At 41.7% G+C, this 23222-nt stretch overlaps 1 protein-coding gene across 1 annotated transcript; it reads left to right on the top strand.

Annotated features, from left to right (window-relative positions):
- Positions 1–15: 15 nt before the first annotated feature.
- On the top strand, positions 16–12871 carry GTF2H5 (general transcription factor IIH subunit 5). Its single transcript, XM_082729588.1, has 3 exons — positions 16–136; positions 882–954; positions 12464–12871. The coding sequence occupies exons 2-3, from the start codon at positions 920–922 to the stop codon at positions 12642–12644; spliced, it is 216 nt and encodes a 71-aa protein (XP_082585714.1). The 5' UTR covers positions 16–136; positions 882–919; the 3' UTR covers positions 12645–12871.
- Positions 12872–23222: the final 10351 nt, after the last annotated feature.

Here is a 23222-nt window from a genome sequence, read left to right as displayed (position 1 = left end):
GGCGCGCCCCACCCACAAGAGCGTCGCTGACCGATGACGTAGCCGGCGCAGCCACCCTTGGCGAGGGCCGAAGCGCTGCTGGTTCTGCGGTTGGAGGGTCTTGGTGTCGGCTCGCCCAGCGAGAGGGGAAAGTGAGGTGCGTGGCAAACCGAGGGCTCCCGAGGAAAGAGGGGAGGGGGAAGAAAAGACCTAAAAGCCTGTCCTCCAGGTGCGGGGTAGGGGGCGGTGTCCCGCACCTCTCGGGGCCCTTCCTGAAGAGGCTTGGAGGCTGTCCCGCTGTAATGAACCGCGGATTTTGTTACGGGAGGTAATGGCTCGCGCCCAGGTGCACGAGTTGAAGCGTTAGGCTGGCGTCCGCTGCGTGGGATATGTTCCTGCTTGGGCAGATCACTGGGGAACCTGAGCTAGTGTGGTTATAGGGAGACCGCTCCGCTCTCTCCACCCCCCACCCCCGGAGCTATAGCTCAGTTTCTTCGCCCTAATGAGATGGTCGACCTCACCATCCCTTTCACAGCTCCCATTCTGTGATTTCTGCCTCCCAGAATATTATCTTTTATCGTTATAAGGGGCGGGAAAAGAAATCTTGTGATTCATGTTCTAAAGTTGAATTGGGTACGCGGGCATAGAGTTCGGTTGCTTGCCTTCATTAGGACTGACTTGTGTAGCATTTGCAAGTAAGATTTCTGCATTAATAGTCCAATAGACTCATTTTAAATTTTAGAAATCAGAATGTCTTTGTTTTCTTAATGTTAGCCCTCTGTTTTTCATACTTAAATATTTAACGTGACATTTAATATTTTGTCTCATTTCAAGAGGCAAATATCTGAAGTATATTGAAGTTGATTTTTAAAAATTTATTGTCACCTTACCTTTCTTATTAGCATTTTAAAGGTCATCTGCATCTTCTGCCTGGGAAAAGATGGTCAACGTCTTGAAAGGAGTGCTAATAGAATGGTTAGTACTTTTGATACTTAATGAAATTTAAATCTCCATATTGAATCTTGATGTACGTGTACCTCCTCTAAAACCCATGTTTTCGTTTTGTTTTAAGATCTAAATGAATCAAGTCTTTCAGCATTCTCAGCTTCATTTTTCTTACATAACAAGTGGGACATATTTCGTTGCAGCTTTTCTTCTGGTGCCAGATTTCAGTGTCTTAGTCCAGTTGATGTAGTTGACATATTTCCAACCCATTTTGGTCAAGGGCAGTGTATTTTTTAGATCAATGCTCTTTAGAGGAACAGAGCTCGTTATTGTCCTCCAACCATTAGGGAGATTGACTAGAATTTTAAGGTCTGCCTATGTCTTCACCATCACAAGCTGTAGTCCTGAAAAGAGTAAGAAAATCAAGAGCCAATTGAAGATTTCTTAAACCAGGCGCACATTTCCTAGGAGAAGCTAGAAACCTTAATGGGCAGCATTGAATTTCTCAAAGCAAACTACACTGGGCTTTGTTACCACGCAGTCCGAAAAACCTGAACTACTGGACCAGTTCTTGCTCAGTCTTCACTTGTTCGTGATAGCAGGGCTGGGGAAGGAGCAAACCCAAACCATAGGATACTTCTGGCTTGTATAACAGCGTTGTCTTATAGAAATATAATGTGAATCACATTATATTTATGTGTAGTCTTAACTTTTTTATTAGCCACATTAAGAGTAAATTGAAGCAGGTGAAAGCAATATGTTTTATTTAATCTTGTGTCCAGAATATTTCCACATGTTCTAAATCTTCAGAATTCATACTAAGATTTCAAAATTTTGCTGTCTTTCCCCATACCACGGCTTCAAAATCTAGTGTGGAGTTTACTTTCATAGCCCATCTCACAGGCTGGCCACATTTCAAGTGCTCAGCACTGAGTCGTGCAGATTTAGTGTTTGGATAGACACAACAAAGATAACAAGGAAAGAACCAGTGATGTAGGAGGGAAGCTAAGAGGGAATCTTTTATAAAAGTGAGTCCCTGGTGATGAGAGATGGACTAAGATGACACATTGGAAGTCAGCTATTTCTTTCTTTTTTTTCTTCTTCTTCTTTTTTTTTTTTTAAGATTTATTTATCTATTTGACAGAGATCACAAGAAGGCAGAGAGAGAGAGAGAGAGCAGGCTCCCTGCTGAGCAGAAAGCCTGATGCAGGGCTCGATCCCAGGACCCTGAGATCATGACCTGAGCCGAAGACGGAGAGGCTTAACCCACTGAGCCACCCAGGCGCCCCTCCCCTTAATGAGAGTTTTCATGGAGAGGTGAGATAGATGTCAGATTGGAGCACTTTGGGAAGGGAAAGGAAGGTGAGGAAGTGGAAAAGTGAGAAGTCTCTTTGGAGAAGTTTTGTTGTAGTAATGAGCAAAGGAATGGAGAAGCGGGTAGATGGCTGAAGAAGGATATGGTAAGGGTTTTAATGTGAGAGACTAGAACACGTGTTGATAAGAATAAACTGCTTAGGGGGTGCCTGGGTGGATCAGTTGGTTAAGCTCCTGCCTTTGGCTCAGGTCATGATCTCAGGGTCCTTGTATAGACCCCCACATTGGGCTCCCTCCTCAGCGGGGAGTCTGCTTCTCCCCCTCCCTCTGCACCTCTTCCCTGCTTGTGCTGTCTCTCTCAAATGAATGAATAAAATCTTAAAAAAAAAAAAAAAGTACTTAGAGAGGTGTTCACTTGGGAAGGCAAGGGGAAGGGCTCTAGATCCCATAAGATCTAAAAACAATGTGCTATTTTCTTTTAGAAAAGACTTTTACGCTAATTTTCATATTTTCTTTTTCTTAAAACTTTGTCATATCACAGTTTGAGCTTCACCTCTGGATTTAATAAATCTTCTCTCTTGTAAGATTTTTGTATTTTAGTTTTTGTTGATGTGTTAAGTTTTGTTTATCTAGACTCTGTTAGGAGGACAGCCATATTAGGTAAAGATCTGAATTCACGCTTATTTTTTTAGCTGAACAATTATTTCACTGCATTTATTCTTTTCTCTAATCATAGGTATCTCTTTTTTATCACATTGTTTCATTCTCCTTGCTGCTTTCCTTAGTCCTGTCCCACATCCATTCTTTTGTCATTATTGCCTCTTCAAGAGTAAACTTAGAATAATTTAGTCTGTTTCGAAAATAATACTTTTGGGAATAATGATAGGGATTGTGTTAAATCTGTATTTTAATTTGAAAAATTACGATGACTGGACTGCATTTTAAAGAGCAGAACTCTAGGAGACTCATTAAAATCGCAGTGGTAGGCCTTCAGGGTAGCCCTGAGGACAGAGTACAGATTTGTAAGAGGAGCTGAGGTGTTAAGTTTTCTTTCCTGATGGGCTGAGCTGTCTGCCTGGTTTGCTGTCATGTAATCAAACCTCTGAATTCTGCCTGGGCTCTAATGGCCCTCTGTCACTTTGCTGTTCTGTGTAACCCCAGGCTAGCCACAACAGCATCATCTGAAACTTGTTAGAAATGCAAAATCTGAGACCTCACCCTAAATCTCCTAAATCAAAATTGTATATGCGAAAGAACTTGTTAAGAAGCATTAAAAGTTTGGGAAGCACTTACTTGGCTTAAGGTTGAGCACAGGTTTTCCTATGGAGAACTGTTTTGCACCAGGGTCACTAAAATTTTATTTTGCAGATAGTCAGTGCCCTTGGCAGAACTTTAATTTTTTCCTTCAAGGTGAGTTCTGAAGTGTAGCCTGCACAATTTTTTGAAAAGGTAACTGTCTTCCCAAAGGTTAAATCTTCCAAAAAGACTTCAGGCCTGAGAAATGACAGATCCATAAAGTGCATGGTCAGGGCTGGTGGGGACTCCACAATCAGATGCACATGTTGGGACGGTAACTGGAAGAGTCCTTCAGTTCCCCTCATGTCTGTATTTGATGCCAAAGAGAAGACTCTTAACCCCCTGAGCCACCCAGGAGCCCGGAGAAGATACTTAATAACATAGTATCATTATGTTTATTACCTCATAATCCCCATAGATTATATGGAGCCTCTAGGTGTACTGGAGTACAGAATTTTTTTTTTTTTTAAGATTTTATTTATTTGACAGAGAGAGATCACAAGTAGGCATAGAGGCAGGCAGAGAGAGAGGAGGAAGCAGGTTCCCTGCCGAGCAGAGAGCCCAACGTGGGGCTCGATCCCAGGACCCCGAGATCATGACCTGAGCCGAAGGCAGCGGCTTAACCCACTGAGCCACCCAGGTGCCCCTGGAGTACAGAATTTGATAGGTCTGAAGTTCGTAGGCAAACTACTCGAGTCTCCTAAAACTATTCTATCATTCCACTTATTTTCCTTCCAGATTCTAGCCGCATCACCGTACAAGGTCATCTGTCACGGCACAGATAGTACTGTTCACATATTCTGTTCCAGCGGCCAGCAAGATTCTTTTCAGGCGTGTGTTTCCTTCAGGAAGGGAGTCTGACTTTGACACCTGTCTTAGGATGGCTTAACTTATTGCCATATTTAAATTCCATATCAGTTCCTTTTAACAGATTTGAAGTCTCTAGTAATGAAGCAGATAAATCAGATTATGATAGCGGCCATTAAGACCTGTCAGTGAGCTGGAAAAGTCAAGGTGCTGGGTTCCAAGAAGACGCTTTCCTCACAAGGCTTATCGAAAACCCAAATCTAAGGCTAAATTGAAACTCTTTTGTTTATAAATTGGAGTTTTTATATCAAAATGAGATTGGTGAAACCTTCCTCTTTGTTGGGATCCACGATGTCAGCTGCCAGCCTCACACCAAGCATTTTCCCAAATCTAGCCGAGCACGGCAGTGTCGCGGCCGCGGGTGCAGGACAGCGTCTGTCTGATTGCAGGTGCTGGACAGACCTCCCGGGTGACAGTTACCCTCGTGGTGTGGCAAGTGCTCCAGCAGGGAGGATTTGTTGCAGAGGTGCAAATTCCAGCCGGTTTACAACATGAGAGCAAAGGATTTGGAGAAAAATATTATTAGTCCAGTCTTACCCTTATAGCTTTGGCTTGTAATCCTGTATTGTGTATGAGAAGCAAATAAGAATAAGGCAAAAGCATCTACCATTTTGTTCTGCTCTTTCACGTCGTTTACCTCTCTCTTGTGAGCCTCTGCTGCTTAGAAGGGCTGTACCCACGGAAGTTCCCTGGCCACCCAGAACAGTGTCTAGTATGAAGAGCAGGTATTTAGTAAATATTTTGTGTATTGAATGAATTTTGTCAACAGAATTAAGTCAAGGAATGTAATCTCAGCGTAAATTCGGGTTATTAATGTTCCATTAGAACTCTGTTACCACAATGATAATAGTGGAGATAAGAACAGGTTCTGATAGCTTGGATTCACGTTTCAGTACCAAAAAGGTTTGTATGCCAGACCCCCTTTTTGGCAAGTTACATCAAAATAGCTCTTAAATGAAGTGACTATTGTCTTCCAGTCTTAGTTTTTAAAAAGCAGGCTCTGCCCAAGGTACCAGTATGGATGATAGAGGTGCAGTCTTTTTTTTTTTTTTTTTAAGATTGATTTTATTTATTTGACAGATCACAGGTAGGCAGAGAGATGGGAAGCAGGCTCCCCAGTGAGCAGGGAGCCCAACTTGGGGCTCCATCCCAGGACCCTGAGATCACAACCCAGCCAGAGGCTTAACCCGCTGAGCCACCCAGGCGCCCCAGAGGTATAGTCTTAAACGGCTGATCTAGAAAGCAATTTGTAATAGGTTATTTTGAGCTTCTATATGATTTAACACAATAATTCCATTTCTAGAAGTTTATCCTAAAGAGGTGACCCTAAGGAAGTGATCAGAACTGCAGGAAAAAATGTAGGAGATTGAGGGGTGGCTCAGTCGGTTACAGGTCTGACTCTTAGTTTCAGCTCAGGTTGTGATTTCAGGGTTGAGAGATCGAGGCCTGCTCCATCAGGGTTCCCGGCTTATTTGGGAGTCTGCTTGAGAGTCTCTGAGTGCACTGGTATACACGATGCTCTCTTTCTCAAATAAATCTTTAACGTAATTGAGTGTGCTAATAAAGTTGAGGATATAATGCTAAGCAAAATAGGTTGGTCGGAGAAAGACAAAAACCATGTGATTTCACTCATGTGGAATATAAGAAACAAAACAAAGGGGAAAGTGTGAGCCAAATCGAGACATAGACTCTTGATGCTAGAGATCAAACATGACGGAGCGTAGGGAGTGCCACTTGGAGTGACAAGCACCAGGTGTTGAATGGAAGTGTTGAAATGTTGAGTTATTAAATTAAGAACTGTAGGGACTCCTGGGTGGCTCAGTTGGTTGGGCAGCTGCCTTCAGTTCAGGTCATGATCCCAGCGTCCTAGGATCGAGTCCCACATCAGGCTCCTTGCTCAGCAGGGAGCCTGCTTCTCCTTCTGCCTCTGCCTGTCATTCTGTCTGCCTGTGCTCACTCTCTCTCACTGACAAATAAATAAAATCTTAAAAAAAAAAGAATTGTGACATTTTTGTAATTAAGTAATGTAGGTATTAAAGTATTTGAAAACATTTTAAGGGATAAGGGATAATGACATGGTGTAATACAATGATAAATAAAGATGATGACCCTGAGTGTTTACCAGATACTGTCCTAAGTCCTTGGTAATACTCATTTAGTTCTCACAACAATCCTATGAGATGCAGATTTTTTTTTTTTTTAAGATTTTATTCATTTGAGAGACAGCACACATGCAAGCAAGCACATGGATGGAGGGGTGGGCAGAGGGAGAAGCAGACTCCCTGCTGAGCAGGGCACCAGATACTGGGCTTGATCTGAGACCCAGAGACCATGACCTGAGCCAAAGGCAGACTTTGAGCAAACTGACTGAGCCTCCTGGGTGCCCAGATATAGGTATTTGTATCCCATTATACAGATGCAGAAATTGAGGCACAGAGAAATTAATTGCTCAGGCTTATACAGCTGCTAAGATGGGATTGTAAACCACAGTGTTCTGCTTCAGAGCCCAAGCTAGTAAGCCTGACATAGACTGTCTAACACAAAACTTAAGCATAATATTGTGTTAAGTTCTTACTTTTATTTTTTGAGATTTTCTATTTCGTTATTTGACAGCATAAGCAGGGGGAGCGGCAGGGAGAGGGAAAAGCAGGCTCCCCGCTGAGCAAGGAGCCTGACTAAGGGCTTGATCCCAAGAGCCTGGGATCATAATAAGGCAGACACTTAACTAACTAAGCCACCCAGGCGCCCCTTTATTGTGCAAATTTTCAAAAAAAAAAAAAAGTGTGCATGCATTTTCTTAGAATATCATACACACAGACTAGTAAAAAAATTTTTTTTGTAACAGCAAATCCTTTAATAAGGATAGAAGTAGGTAATTTGAACCTTTCTGCCTGTATCCTCCCACACACCCCAAAACTCTAGGCATTTTAATTGCTCTTCATTTGAGTATCTGCTCTGAGCAAAGTGTTTTTAGATGTATTCTCCAATCCAGCAACCCTCCAGTATAAGTGGCACTGTCTCCATCTTACTGTCTAGGACGCTAAGACATGGAGAGGTTTAGTGATTTTTATATATCATGCATATTGGTTGACTGAGCTGGGGCTTGGAGTTAGGCTGAGTCCAGTGCTGTCTTTAGTGTCATATCTTTCTGACAGTAAACCTAGTGTATGTCATATTGGGAACTTGAGACTATTACTTTGGTTAGCTCAATGTCCCCTGTGAGCCATCTACAGTATGTTATGTCCTAGTAAAGGTACCTATATCTCAAGCTGGACAATAGGCTTATTCCAGAAACACTTTGGAAAATGCTCGTAAGAAGGAAATAAACTTAAGCAAACAAAGCCATTTTATTTCATTGTTTGATAACAGTTTTCTAAAACATTCTTTTCTCAGGGCATACAGAATTTGGAAAAATACTTTTAAGATTTTTAAGTAGCTATTCTTGTTAGCTAATTATTTTCAGGAAGGATAGTTTACCGTTGATTGAGCTGAGATCATCATTCTGACGGGACGGACCGTGCTGACAATTTTGTGCAGGTGACCGGTGAAGTCTGTGATCTGTTGGACAGCAAACTACATCATCCTAGTAGAGCCATTGTGGTGTAATACTTTTTCGAATCATGTATTATAGGAGTTTTATTCAGGTTCTGTAGGAAGGAGTCGATTGATTCCTACTTTCACATCTCCAGGACCAAGACATATTTCCCTTGCTCACTAACCCTGAACCCAGGACTTCAACCAAGTATGTCTGTGAGCACTTGGTTTTGTTTTTCTTTCTTACCAGCAGGTTCTCCCGTGGACTCTTCATGAAGAAGTAGAGTAAATAGCCCTGTATTCAGGCAAGATACTCCAGTTCCCTCAATGTTTCATGATAAAAGTCCCTTAAATTTTGTCATTTTGAATCATTATAAATTATATTTCAGGTACATGCTTGAGAATCCAGTCACAAATTGCTGTTTCCTTTCAAAAAGTTGAACTGAGGGCGCCTGGGTGGCTCAGTGGGTTAAGCCGCTGCCTTCGGCTCAGGTCATGATCCCAGAGTCCTGGGATCGAGTCCCGCATCGGGCTCTCTGCTCAGCAGGGAGCCTGCTTCCCTCTCTCTCTCTCTCTCTGCCTGCCTCTCTGTCTACTTGTAATCTCTGTCTGTCAAATAAACAAACAAACAAAAAAACGTTGAACTGAGGGTATGAAGAAGGGAAGAAGCTACTTCAGTGTCTCACCAGCCAGTCGCTTTCTAAGTATCTCCTTTGTCAGTGAGCAGGTTTCCCCAGGTATGGGGAATGGCGCTGGGGTTCAAGATGGTTCGCAGTAGAACACAGAAGGGAGGAGGAGAGGGGCGCTTGGGTGGCTCAGTGGGTGAAGCCTCTGCCTTCAGCTCAGGTCATGATCTCAGGGTCCTGGGATCGAGCCCCACATCGGGCTCTCTGCTCAGCGGGGAGCCTGCTTCACCACCCCACCCCACCCCCGCCTGCCTCTCTGCCTACTTGTGATCTCTCTGTCAAATAAATAAATAAAATCTTAAAAAGGGGGGGAAAGGGGGAGGACACAAATTGTTTTTATATGACCAGTTTGATTTATTTGAGGATGAAAACGCATTGGGATGACTGGTGATTCATGCCAGGCGAGGTCGTTTAAAAGTTGATTTAAAGGCAATTTAAAGAAAAATAGTAAGTAATGTATAACTCCGGTGTTACAAGGGGTGCTAAATGAGCAAAGATAGTATGTAAATGGCAAAAATTTTGAAAACACCAACATGCTGATTCAAAGCACGAATGTGAGTCCCCCTGGCACTTAGGTCTCAGTCCTTACCTTACTGTGCCTGTTCCCAGTCCCTGACCCAGTGGACCACTTCCTCTTCCGGAAGGTCCTTTGTTCACTTATCTTCCAGGACTCAGGGTTTCCTTCCTACCTCAGTCTCACTGCTTTATAGTCTACTTTGCTGATTGTCCATTTCTTCCTAACCTTTTATATCAGGGAGTCTGGGGCTTGGTCCCTGGTCTTTTCTCTGTAGCTATGTTCACTCCCTCGTCAGGGCTTGATGACTGACTCTTTCTCTTCAGTCTGGACTTGGCTGCCGAAATCCAGAATTGTATATCCACCTTCCTACTCGGTTTCTTCTCTTGGGTGCCAGGAGGCATCTCGCATGTAACATGCCTAAAACCCAGATCTTCCCAGCAAACCTGTTCCTCCTACTTCCTCCTCGTCTCCGTAAAAGGCAACTCCACTTTTTCATTTGCTCTGACCAAAAATGTTGGGAGTCTCCTAATTCCTCTCCTTCAAAGCTGGGGTCTAGTCTCAGCATATTATGTTGCCTTTACATTCAACATATGTCTAGAATCCAAGTACTTACTCATCATCTCACTTTTACCACGTAGGTCCAAACCATGGTCATCTCTTGCCTGGGTCACTACAAGCACTTTCTTTCTTTCTTTCTTTTTTTTAAGGTTAATTTATTTATTTGAAGACAGAGATCACAAGCAGGCAGAGAGGCAGGCAGAGAAGGGGGGCGGGGAAGCAGGCTCCCCACGGAGCAGGAAGCCCGATGTGGGGCTCAGTCCCAGGACCCTGAGATCGCGACCTGAGCCGAAGGCAGAGGTTTAACCCACTGAGCCCCCCAGGCGCCCCACTACAGTCACTTTCTAATCAGTCTCCCTGCTTCCGCCCTTGCCTCCGCTACCCCCAGGCTTTTCTTATCCCCGCAGGCAGCATGATCCTTACGTCTAAAATTGAAGTCAGTCTGTAAGTTAAATCATGTCACTCAGTAAAAGCCACACTTGATAAAATCACCTCCAAGGCCCTTTGGGATCTGGCCCAGCTACAGCTAACTTTCTGACCTCACCTCCCACTTCTGTCCCCTTTGGTCACCCCTCTCCAGCCTGCACAGCCTTACTGTTCACTCTGCCTAGGATGTTCTCGCCTGAGTCACCACACACCTTACTTCCTCCCTCCTCCTGTTTGTTCAGATACCGCTGCTTGGAAAGGCCTTCCCTGCCTCCCCCATTTAAACTTACAGGACCCTTTCACTTTCATCACTGCCATTTCTCGTCCGACTTCCCTGCTGCTCGCACGCACGTGTGTGTGTGTTTATCATAGTCCTACCGGTAAAATGTAAGCTCCGTAGCAGAGAGGATTGCGAATTGTATTGTTCACTGCCGAATACCCAGGACCAGGATATTGCCTAGCACATCCAGGTGCTCAGTAAATATTTATTGAATGCACGAATAAAGCTTAAAGGAGCAAATTTACTTCTGAACCAATCAATTCTGCACATTAGAGTGGTCATTCTAATTCTGCAACAATAAAATATGACTGGATTTTGCCAAACCTAAGTGGACAAGCATAACCTAGGTGTTCTGAACCTACCTATGACAGGCATACTAGAAACTAAATTTAAAATTGTGTCAATTCTGGGTGCCTGGGTGGCTCAGTGGGTTAAGCTGCTGCCTTCAACTCAGGTCATGATCTCAGGGTCCTGGGATCGGGTCCCACATCGGGCTTTCTGCATGGCAGGGAGCCTGCTTCCCTCTCTCTCTCTCTGCCTGCCTCTCTGTCTACTTGTGATCTGTCTGTCAAATAAACAAATAAAATCTTAAAAAAAAATAAAAAATAAAAAAATAAAATTGTGTCAATTCTGATGTGTGCAGACTTATTTATTCACATCATTTTATGGTGTAGTCAGTTAATAAAATCACTGTAATGGTTAAGTTACTGGAAATAATTTAAAAAATCATCTTTTCAGGAAGATTTGATTTTATTAATAGTTAATATACCATGAACCATACTCATGTAGTGCTTGAAATCCTTTACCTTTGTTAGCTTCACTTATGCCTAATTTGTACTTAAAAGACGTTAAACTTGTTTTTAATGCTTTCAGGAAATTACAATGACCTCTTTTGAATTGTCATCTTTGTAACTGATGTCATTCCTTAAGAAACAATAAGATTTTGTAAAGTTACATGTTCTCTAAGATTTAAAAAAACTATATGCAACTTGACATTTTTGTTTTCATCTGTTGCTAACTACATCGTTGTACATTATATTGGGTCTAGAGACTGTCTTTGTTGTGATTCGGGTTTTTTTTGACAGAGATATGTTTGGGTACATTCTAGAAATAGGGTTTTCTTTTCTTTTCTTTTTAGATTTATTTATTTGAGACAGAGGCAGGGGAGAGCGAGGGGAGGGGCAGAGAGAGAGATCCGAAAGCAGACTCCCCACTGAGCACAGAGCCCAACAAGGGACTTGATCCCAGGACCCTGAGCTAATGAACTGAGCTGAAATCAAGTGTTGGACACTTAACCAACTGACTCACCCAGACACCCCATGTAAATCCTAGAAATTGTATCCCTCTTTTCCATGGGACTTTCTCTACTCATTCCAAACTAAAAATCACAAATAAATATAATTAAATTATGTCTCTTCTTTGAGCTCAGTATTCTCAAGAAGATTTTGGTAGAATTTCCTTTAAAGATTCTGAGTGATAGTTTAAACTTTAAAAGTTCAGAATTTTAATGAAGAAAAAGAACTTGAGAACCTGCTGCAAGCCAAAATACTATCCCTGGCATTATTTTCCTTTAATTTCTCAAACAGTCTGTTATGTAGGCTTATTTTGTGGCGTTAGAGTTTAAGTACATGTTAAGGTCACAAGTAATAAAGCTGAGATTGACTTTTGCTATCACCCTGCTTTATCACAGTGACTGTTTAACTGGTTTTGTCAATTAATTATTCCCTGGCAAGATAGTAAAAGTCTGTTGACTTCTTAGATATAATGGTCATAGGCAAGTAAGGAAATTCATTTTTTGTATCAGTTAAGGGAGCTGTGGTTCTAGGCCCTAATAACTGCAAAACTCTGAACATTACTTTTTCACTTGTCAGTGACAAATTAATCTTTTAAAATCTCATCATTGGCCTCTTTCTCTAAAAGTCTAATGCTTGAGACAGGAAGTACGGAGTTGAGTAACAATTTAGAATTTTTACAGTTGCCCTAAAAATCCCGCATGCCCAATTCTAATTGCTCAGGTGTAATTTGACAGCACAGTGTGTCGTTATGTGTTTCTTTCTGCAGTGACCCTGCCATGAAGCAGTTTCTGCTGTACTTGGACGAATCAAATGCCTTAGGGAAGAAGTTCATCATTCAAGACATTGATGACACTCATGTCTTTGTTATCGCAGAGTTGGTTAACGTCCTCCAGGAGCGAGTAGGTGAATTAATGGACCAAAATGCTTTTTCTCTTACCCAGAAGTGAAGATACTCAATATTGACCACATAGGAATTACAAGTAACAAATGTGAGACTGTCACCATTCAGTGTCCTGTGGGACAGATGAGACTTCCTGGCTTGGGCGCATATCATGGGAAAAACTGTGATGTCATTTGTTCAGAAAAAAGTCCCTGATTTTCTTGTTTGTTTTCCCCCCCTGTTCATGTACCCTAGAATTTAAAAAAAAAAAAAAAAGAAAGAAAGAAAAATTCACTGGTTGTCTGTAATTTGGCTTTTATTATCCTACATTAAAATGTACTTGGTTTTCCTACCCTTTTAATACCAATTTACTACAGTAAGAATATAATGGAATATGCCTTACGAGTTGAACCTAGGGCTTTTGCTTGTTCCTGTTAATGTGGGATTTTGTGGTGTGGGTATGGTTTGTTCTATTCTAATTAGAAACTTGATTACCTAGATAAATATGCCAAGGTAGGGCTTTGGTAATATTTATGTCTGTGCATTTAGTATCTGCATCCTGGCCAGCTGTACTGGTGAAGAAGGGGAAGAGCACTATGTTACATTGGCGTAAGCTACAGTTTGCATTTCCCTAAAAATACAGTTTTTTTAAAGTATAGAGAGTTTGGGGCGCCTGAGTGGTTCAGTTGGTTAAGGGTCCAACTCTTAATCTCAGCTCAGGTGTTGATCTCAGGGTCATGAGTTCAAACCCCACATGTAGAAGATTAGAAATAACCAAATGGGAAGGGGGAATGTTGCACTACAAGCTTTATCTTCTCTGTGTTTAAACTTCTTCAGTCACATTTTCCTTTCCCATCAGGGAAAATGTTCTTTTGTTTAAAAAAAAAATTGCTTTATTTGTGCCTTATTCCATATGAGAATCCATTTAAACTCTTTTTAAAAAGAAATAAGGACTGTAGAAAGAGGACAGCATAAGGCATGTAGTCAGTCATACCGTAATAATGTTATATGTGACAGTTAACTAGCATACCGTGGTGAGCATTTTATAATGTACATAATGTCAATTCACTATGTTATACACCTATAACTAACAGAAGATGGTGTATCAACTACAGTTTTAAAGAAAGGCAAGTAAGAGCAGATAGAAACAAAGTGAGTCTTGTGGGAAGTGGGATGATGAGGTTCAGATGTACTGCATATGGTTTTATGATTGTTTGGAGGCATAAATAACACTGATAGGAGCTTTGCTGCCCTTCCTGAAGATGGTGTTAACCAGGATGGGTTCATTTGATGAGAATTTTCCAAGAGAGAAGAGGACTTTTGTGATGTAACTCCGTTTTCTTCCCTCCTGTGGTGTGCTTATTCAAAGCACCTGTATACCATTTTCAGTTACACAAGCTGGACACTGCCACCATTTGGTACAGTAGGTTCTTGCTTATCCACGATTTCCCTTTCCACTGGCAACCAAGGTCCAGAAGCAGATGATTGTCCTTCTCACTATTGTCAGAGGGTAGTAACCTAGTGCTGCCACAATGCCTACATGTTCACCTCACTTCTTATCCTTTGGGCGTTTTGTCATCTCACATGAGGAGCCCCAAGAGGAAAGACAGTGAGTACAGCACAGTAAGATAGCTAGACCATATGCACATAACCTTCATAACAGGTTATTCTATTTTATTATTAATTATTCTTCATCTCTTACTGTGTGCCATTTATAAATTAAACTTTGTCATAAAGATGCACATACATCTTAGTCTACACAGGGCTCAGTACTTCCTGTGGTTTAAGGCATCCTCCGGGGGGCTTGTAATACAGTTCTCCATTTATCATGATTCCCATCAATATAAATCAAGCTACAGAAGTTTGATTCTCATATAACAATGCAAACAATTTTGTGGCATTATTGGTACAATTGGTATTAAAATGTGTTGAGTAGAAAATATATTTCTTTAGAATTTCCAGCTGTACTGAAATGGTACTGAATCTTGTATTTCAGGCATATCTAAATCAATTTCAAATAAAACTCAGATATTTGTCAGCAAATACCTTTTATATTAACATGAAACCTTACAAAAATTTTCTTAGAATCCCAGTTTAAAAGGTATGGAAAAAAACTATATTGAACAGTGAATGCAAAGAGTCTTATGTGAAGGAAAATCTTTCATCAGCTCTCATTTTTAAATTTTTTTTCCAAAGATTGATTTTATTTATTTGAAAGGGGGAGGAGCAGAAGCACCGGGAGAGGGAGAGGGAGAAGCAGACTGGCCTGCTGAGCATGGAGCATGCGGGACTCGATCTCAGAACCCCAGGATCATGACCTGAGCCAAAGGTAGAGACATATAACCAACTTAGCCAGCCAGGCACCCCAGCTCTCATTTTTTAAAGAATCCTATTGGAGCAAATGTTAAATATTTATCTCCGGACACTGCATTAAGAAAGACAGGACACTGTGACACTAGGAAGCCCAACATCAGCTGTTTAGTTGACTTGTTCAACTTTGAGAGAATAGGACATAACTGAGTGACATTTTACCCAGACCTTCCTTGGAATCTGACCAACATTAATTGATTTGGTGCATTTTAGATGTTGAGAACAAGAGACACAGGCTGCTTGGTAATGGAGAAATTGACTATTGTCTTTTTTAAAGATGAAGTCCTGAATATTATGAAAAGGTAGTATTGACTAAATTGTCTAACCTGCAAAAAGAATCACTTCAATTCACAGAGGTTAGGTGACCAGTCACAGATACTGTATGCTAAAATTGTGATATTTAGAGTTATACTAACTTCTAACTTCTCTCTCTTTTTTTAAGATTTTATTTATTTATTTGACAAGTAGGCAGAGAAACAGGCAGGGGGGCGGGGGAAACAGGCTCCCTGCCAAGCAGAGAGCCCAATTCGGGGCTCGATCTTAGGACCCTGAGATCATGACGTGAGCCGAAGGCAGAGGCTTAACCCACTAAGCCACCCAGGTGCCCCTAATTTCTAACTTCTTGATAGTGCTTTTTTTTTTCTCCTTAAATAATGTATCAAGTCAAAAATGCTTAATTCCTTGAACCCTGATTTCCTTGTGAAATTTCATGGGATTACTTTAAAATTCCAGGCATACTAAGTATGCATCACAGTTAATGTAAAAATGTGTATTGGGAATCAGTTCTGGTGAACAGTAATGGAACGCTACTAATAATGGGCAACAAAGACTACTCCCCTTTATTGCTGATAGACACCATGGGTGGTAATCAAAACTATTGATTGTATTGCTCTTAACATCAGCTGAAACAGGTGATTCAACATACCTGTGTTATTTTCTGAGAAGATGGTAAATAGTGTGTACTTACTCCAGTTTGTAGTTGCTCAGTAAACCTCATTTACCTCAAAGAAACTAAATAAAATCTCTGGTGTGATTCCTTTTGATTTAACTAGAATGTTGGGATCATTCTCTTAAGGTTCTCCTAGATAGGAAGAGGATATATTTCAAAGGTGAAGAAATTATGCAGTTCACAAATATACTCTGAACATTCTCACGTGTGTGTAACTCTACCTCATTTGCAACAAAGATGATACTGAAAGGTCTGTTGGTGAGGTTCCTGAATAAGCGTTTTAAATACTTTATTCTCACTATCAGAAGGTGATTAAGAGGCAACCTGCATGGGCACGTCTGCTCCCTGCTTGCTGGCTCCGAGATCTGGGGCAGGTCACTGAATTTCTCTCTGAAAACAGGAATTACCTGTCCTCAAAAACAGTTTGAGTGATTGTAAGTTAACGTGGCAAGCACATGATTCTGAACTAAAGTTACTTTGAATCTGGAAGAGCACAGTGGAGGCGGATTTCAGCACACACCCACAGGCACACACATGTCCATGGACACTTGTTGAAGAAATTTCTTCATAATCAGCGGAGGGAGAATGAGCAAATGGGGGAGGGAGGATTCTGAGAAAATGAGCGTCGGGTACCTAGCATACTGGTGGCCACTACCTCCGCTGACCTAGAAGCTGCTCTTCAGCAACTTGAATCTTGTTGGGAAATACCCAAGTAGTTCATTTTTCCGAGACTGTCCCCAGGGCCCAAGGGAGAAAGAGCACCCCGCCCCAGGGGTCCCAAGCTAGATTCGCCTCCTGGCTGCTGACAGAATCCAAAGGCAGAGAGACAGTGTGACCAAAGGCAGAGAGACAGTGTGAAACAAGCAAGGAATTTATTTCAGTGAGGCCAACACTGGGAAGAAAGCGGACTAACATTTCAAGGAGGGTCTCTAAAGTGCTAACAATACTTCTGGGTTCATATAAGGAGAATGTGGGACAAAGGTAGGTGGGTCTGTGCAGGCGGGACAGTACAGGTCAGGTCACTCATTTTGTTGGAGTCAGGCATGTGGGGGCTTGCTGGCATCCAAACCAACACAAACAGATTGGATCACATAACATCTGTACCATTCAGTGTTAACATTCGTATTAACTCTGTTGATTTAAGAGAACTAAAGCAATTACAGGATTGAAGTCCTGTCTGTTTTCTTCCTCAATCACAATCTTCTTTTTTTACTTTCCCAATATAAGTGTGACCTTGATGGGTCGTCATCCGTGGCTTTTACCGTATTTTTTTTTTTAAGATTTTATTTTATGTATTTGACAGAGATCACAAGTAGGCAGAGAGGCAGGCAGAGAGAGGGAGGGAAGCAGGCTCCCCACTGGGCAGAGAGCCCGATGCAGGGCTCCATCCCAGGACTCTGGGATCATGACCTGAGCCGAAGGCAGAGGCTTAACCCACTGAGCCAACCAGGCGCCCCTACCTGTATTATTATGTATCCATTAGAAATACATACTCTTGTGTTTTAAACATGAATGATACATAAGAGGTATAATCATGTAAACCATCATTCTGTAATTCTTTTCACACTAGTTTTGAGATCTCTCTTGTTAAACATTTGGTTTCACTTCCTTCATTCTAACTTATTACTGTCCAGTCATATGAAGACATACAATTTACGCATCTCTTCTTTATTGTTGAACTGTTAGGGGATCTCCAAATGTTACTACATTGAACACTTCTATGTGCCTCTTTTCCTGCGCCTATGCAAGTGTTCTACATTGTTTCTCAGAAATGGAGTTACCAGGTCAAGGTTAGACATGCTTTCAACTTCAAGAAATCTTGCCAGGGGCGACTGGGTGGGTCAGTGGGTTAAGCCTCTGCCTTCGGCTCAGTCATGATCTCAGGGTCCTGGGATCAAGCCCCGAATGGGGCTCTCTGCTCAGCAGGGAGCCTGCTTCCCACCCGCCCACCTGGCTCTCTGCCTACTTGTGATCTCTCCCTCTCTCTCTCTGTCAAATAAATAAATAAAATATTTTAAAAAATAAAGTTATTTATAAAAAAGAAATCTTGCCAGATTATTCTCCAAAATAGTTGTATCAATTAAAACTATACCAGTGATATGTGAAAGTTCTATTTCTCTACATTCTTGCCAACACTTTTACTAATCTGATAGATTTTAAAACTGCTTTTATCTTTTTATATTTATTTTCGAAAGCTCTTTCAGTCTTGTGCATGCATCATGGGTCATTAACACACCTCGTGTTTAGTGGAAAATGTATGGTATTTCGGCTCCATTATTATTCTTATTATTATCTCCATTATTATTCTTACAGGTTGACCTTTACCCTACCCTTTATTCTAGGACTAAACCAGTGGGCAAATATCATTTGTAACAACTGAATCGTAAATGAGCTGTTCTACAAAGACCGTTTATGGTTATAAATTGGAGACTTCCTGCAATAAGCTAGTTTTCCCTCTTCACTAGGTTTTGCCACAGATAGCGAACCACATGTGGCGTCTGAACAAACACAGCTTAGGAGCTGTAGCTGCCACAGTTGATCAGTAAGACGCGATAGAAGTTTTCAGGTTGAATTTATTTTTTAAAAATTTTTTAAGATTTGATTGATTTATTCGAGAAAGAGAAAGAGCATGAGAGGGGGGAAGAGTACGAGGGAGAAGCAGACTCCCTGTGGAGCAGGGAGCTCGATGTGGGACTCGATCCTGGGGCTCCAGGATCATGACCTGAGCCAAAGGCAGAGCAGCTCAGGGTTGAATTTTCCAGGCAAACTTTTTAATTGAAGTGTAGCACAAACAAAAACTGCGCAGACCAGAAATGTACAGGTCTCTGAATGTTCACAAACTGAACATGCCTCTCTAACAGCACCCAGGTCAAGCAAAAGAAACTTAAACCACCACCCCAGAAACCCTTCCACACAAACGCCTTCTGTCACAACCTGCCCAAGGGTTAACGCTGTCCTGCTTTGAATAGCAGAGTTGTCTCCTTTTTAACTCTGTATCATTGCGGTCACACAGCATGTCCTCCCGCGGCTGGCATCTGTCACTCGGCATTATATTTGTAAGATTCCTCTGTGCTCCTGCCTCATGTAAGACTGTCTCATTCTCATTGCTGTATGAAAAGTATTCCATTGTTTCTCAACGACACTGTAGATTTGATTAATCTATCCTAAAAATTAATAACTATACATGTATTAAACTTCAATTTGAACTTGACAAACATCAAAAAATGTCATCACTGTGAAGTAGTTATGCTAACAGGTTTTTTTCTGCCAATGTCAGAATGTATATAACTTTGAGAGAAGAAATGGGAGTACAAAGTGTTACTGCTAAATATGTTAGCCTTAGTTACATTGATACTCTGTGTTGATTATAATCGCTTTTGCAGTTCATTCAGTCCCTCACTTACTCATTCAAAAAATAAGTGCCTACCATGTCCTAGATGTGGAGGATAGACACAGTTGTAATAAAGATGGGTAAGGCACCGTGTATCAGAAGTGTCTGACTTCAAGTACCAGAACACCAACTAAGAGTGACTTGGGCAATAAAGAAGTTTAATTGTTCCAGGTAGTAAGTCTGGAGGCAATTCCAGGGAGTTCAACCCTCTTCTACTCTGCTATCCTAATAATGTTGGCTTTTCATTCCTGGTTCAGTGCCTCATGGTCACAAGATGGTAGCTGCTGCTCCAAGGGTTACATGTTCACAGCAGGAGCCCAAAGAAGGAAGGTTCCACTTGCCTGCAGACAAAACAAGGAAGAACTTCCTTCTGGTATAACTGTTTCTTTTTATCGGAAAAAAACATCTTTCCTAGAATCTCCCCACATGTCCTTCCCTAGACCACTCACTGGTGAAGATGCGTGGAATAATCATAATTGGCTTAGACCAATGATTCTTAACTTTAAAAATTACCTGATGTCTTTCTTACAGAAGAATCCCAAGTAATTTCTATAGACTCCATCTAGTCCAGGTGGAGCTTAGTCCCCTGCCAGTAGTGTGGGCTGCTCTATTAGTGACTTGTTTCCAAAGAATAGATTTGGACAGGCTTAGTAAGTAACATTACTAATGGAAAATACATTAGCCAAGTAATCAGAATTAACATCAGACATAAGTCAGGTTGAGAGCACGTACCCCTAAAGTGATGTGATGAGAAGGGCATCTCACCACTATAGCTTTCTTCCAAATAACAACATGATCCCAGTCTCAACCTTGAGAACAGCATCAGACAGACTGAAGGAAATTCTATACAACACCCGACTGGGGCTCAAACACATCAAGATCATGAAAAACAAGTCACGACTAGGAAGCTTAGTCATCTTCTGCAATGTGAAGTAGATTGCAGATGGGATCTGGAATAGGAGAGGAGTGTTGGGGGTGGAAACAAAATCTGTGTAAAGTGTGCAGTTTAGGAAGTCACCAACGTTGATTTTTCGTTGTGATAAATGGACCATAACTAACGTAAGATTGTATGATATTAACTATGGTAGGGGTGGGGATGGGGCTAAGTGAACCAGGATTGGCGGCATGTCGAAAATGGGTCACAGGTCACTGGGGCCGTCATGCTGTTCTGTCTGCTTTCATCTATCCTTGAAGATTTTCATTAAAAGTTCTAAAATGTGAATATTTTCTTCTAGTGCGTAATATGCCTACATTTGTCTAATAAATAATAAAGTATAGGGTAATGGTTAACAGCATGGATATTCGGGTCAAGAATTCTGTATTTAAATCTCAGTTTTGCCATTTAATAGTTGGTGACTTGGGGAGACCTGGTTGGCTCAGTTGGTTAAGCGACTGCCTTCAGGTCACGATCCAGGGTCCCGGGATGGAGTCCCGTATCAGACTCCCTGCTCAGCTCGGAGTCTGCTATTCCCTCTGCCTGCTCCTACCCCATCTCGTGCTCTCTCTGTCTCTCTCAAATAAATAAAATCTTTTTAAAAAAAAAATAATAGTGGGTGACTTGGGGCAAATTCCTAAACTTTTCTAAATCATGGTTCGTGTGGAAATGTAGATAATATTATGACAAGCACTGAACAATTCGGAGGTTTCCTCACCAGCATATAAACTTACCTCCTTCAGTTCTAATTAATTGAAATATATTTCAGTTAGATTAAGCAAAAAGAAGAAGGAGGAGGAGAAGAAGAATGAATTTACTATGAGGTGTGTCTGATATAAAACAAAACAAAACAAGGATAGCATGTAGCTGATCCTCATGTATGAGCTAAAACCAAAGATCTTCTGGCCCCTCTATAAGCATACCTTCCTTCTTCTAGTGAGGATTAACTTTCTCTGCTTCTCAAGCTTAAATTCAAGAGGGAACCCTGGTGGCCCACAGATAGGTTCGTATCTGTCCATTCAAGATTCCTGCCAGACCGATGCTAAGCTCCCTTGCTCCCAGTGCCTAATTTCCTAGGAAGGACTCACTGCTCCCATCCAACTGTGGCCAGAATTGTACAGGTTCATAAGAAATAACCCCGTGGATGGATATGGACAGCCCAGAGAGGAGGTGTGCACCAGAACCAGCTAATTGACAATCATGGGCTTTGCAAAGTACAATATCTTCACCAAATTCTCTATGTTGAAACATTAGACTACAATAAAATCCAATTAATACCCATGCTTTTTTCATTCATTCAGCAAATGTTTATTGCACACCTGCTAAATGCCAGATACTGCATAACAAGCCCAGGACAAGGGCTCCTGGATGGCTCATTCAGTTAAGCTTCTGCCTTTGGCTCAGGTCATGATCCCAGGGTCCTGGGATCCAGCCCCGCATCAGGCTCTCTGCTCAGCGGGAAGCCTCCTTCTCCCACTTCCCTTCCACCTGCTCTTGCTCTTTCTCTCAAATAAATAAATGTCTTTTTTAAAAAGCAGCTCAGGGGCGCCTGGGTGGCTCAGTGGGTTAAGCCGCTGCCTTCGGCTCAGGTCATGATCTCAGGGTCCTGGGATCGAGGCCCGCATCGGGCTCTCTGCTCACTGGGGAGCCTGCTTCCTCCTCTCTCTCTGCCTGCCTCTCTGCCTGCTTGTGATCTCTTTCTGTCAAATAAATAAAATCTTTAAAAAAAAAAAATAAAAAGCAGCTCAGGATATATTAACTGAGTCAGATTTACTCCTCATTTAGCAACATGGAGAGCAGAATTCAGTGATTTACTTGTATGTGCCTGAGACAAAAGTGCAAGCATTCAAAACTCTTGAGAAAAATTGGTGTTCTGAGACAGATGTGGGGGTGCTGTGTTCACCTGTGATATCCGTGTATTCTCTAACACCTTACAGTGTGCTTCCCAGGAGTGCACATACCCTAATTTCAGAGGCATCGAGTCTGGTTTTGTAGATAAAATGAAGACCATCTTATTGCCAAGTCTCCCTGCGATGTTTTTTGGGAACATTCCCTGCTTTGTTCTAATCCCATCCTGAGCGGGCAACCCTCTGACCTAACGTTTGGCCACCAGGGGACAGTGGTCAGTGCATACAGTTGTGGTTGTTAGCGGTTCTCCTCTTGCTCAGCTTCATTCTAGAACCAGAGACGACCTGCTTGATCATCGCAGGTACATAAGGGAGAAGCATAATCTTAAGGTTTGAAGATGTCTCTGTCTGTAAATAAATATATAAATTTCTAAATTTCTGGAGAAAATAGCACAGCCTCAAGTTCTTGTTTAAGGACTTTATATTTGAGAGAGAGCGCAGGGGGAGGGCTGGGGGGAGGAGGAGGAGGGACAAGCAGAGTCCCCTGCGCGCTCCATCTCACAGCCCTGATTTTTGTTTTCTAAAAACCCAGATGAGGGCCAATAAGGTATTTAATAAAGCTCATAAGAAAAATAGAAGTTTATACTGTTTGGTGACTCTAACCCACCGTCTTCTTTACTCACATGACATTTATATTTGGGAAGAAAAAAGGCAATTTGACACATTAGCTCTTCAAGGTCTGTGTGTGTGTGTGTGTGTTAATATTCATTCTAATGTCAGATCTTAATATTAATATTAATATTAATATTAATATTAATGTGTGTGTGTTAATATTCATTCTAATGTCTATATCTCCACATATGGCCAGGTGGCAAAACCGTATCTATACGGTTCCAAATTCCAAATTTGGAACCATATAGGGCTTCCAAATTCCAAATGCACAAGGAGCCAGTTGAGGTCATTTTAAAATAGTTACACCTCAGAGAAAGGAAGTGCCTGGTCTTTTCCTCTTACAGACGCCAGACAAGCAAAACCCATCAGAACCCTGGGCACTCCCAAAGCCTCCAAACTCCACACAAGCTCAAGCTGATTAACAGAATTCCCTCTCTCCCTCTCCCCCTGCTCCTTCTCTCCCTGTGAGGCTGGAGCCTCAG

Source organism: Mustela nivalis, assembly GCF_964662115.1.
Source record: "Mustela nivalis genome assembly, chromosome: 5".
Taxonomy (NCBI): domain Eukaryota; kingdom Metazoa; phylum Chordata; class Mammalia; order Carnivora; family Mustelidae; genus Mustela; species Mustela nivalis.
This window is presented reverse-complemented; position numbering and strand designations above follow the sequence as displayed.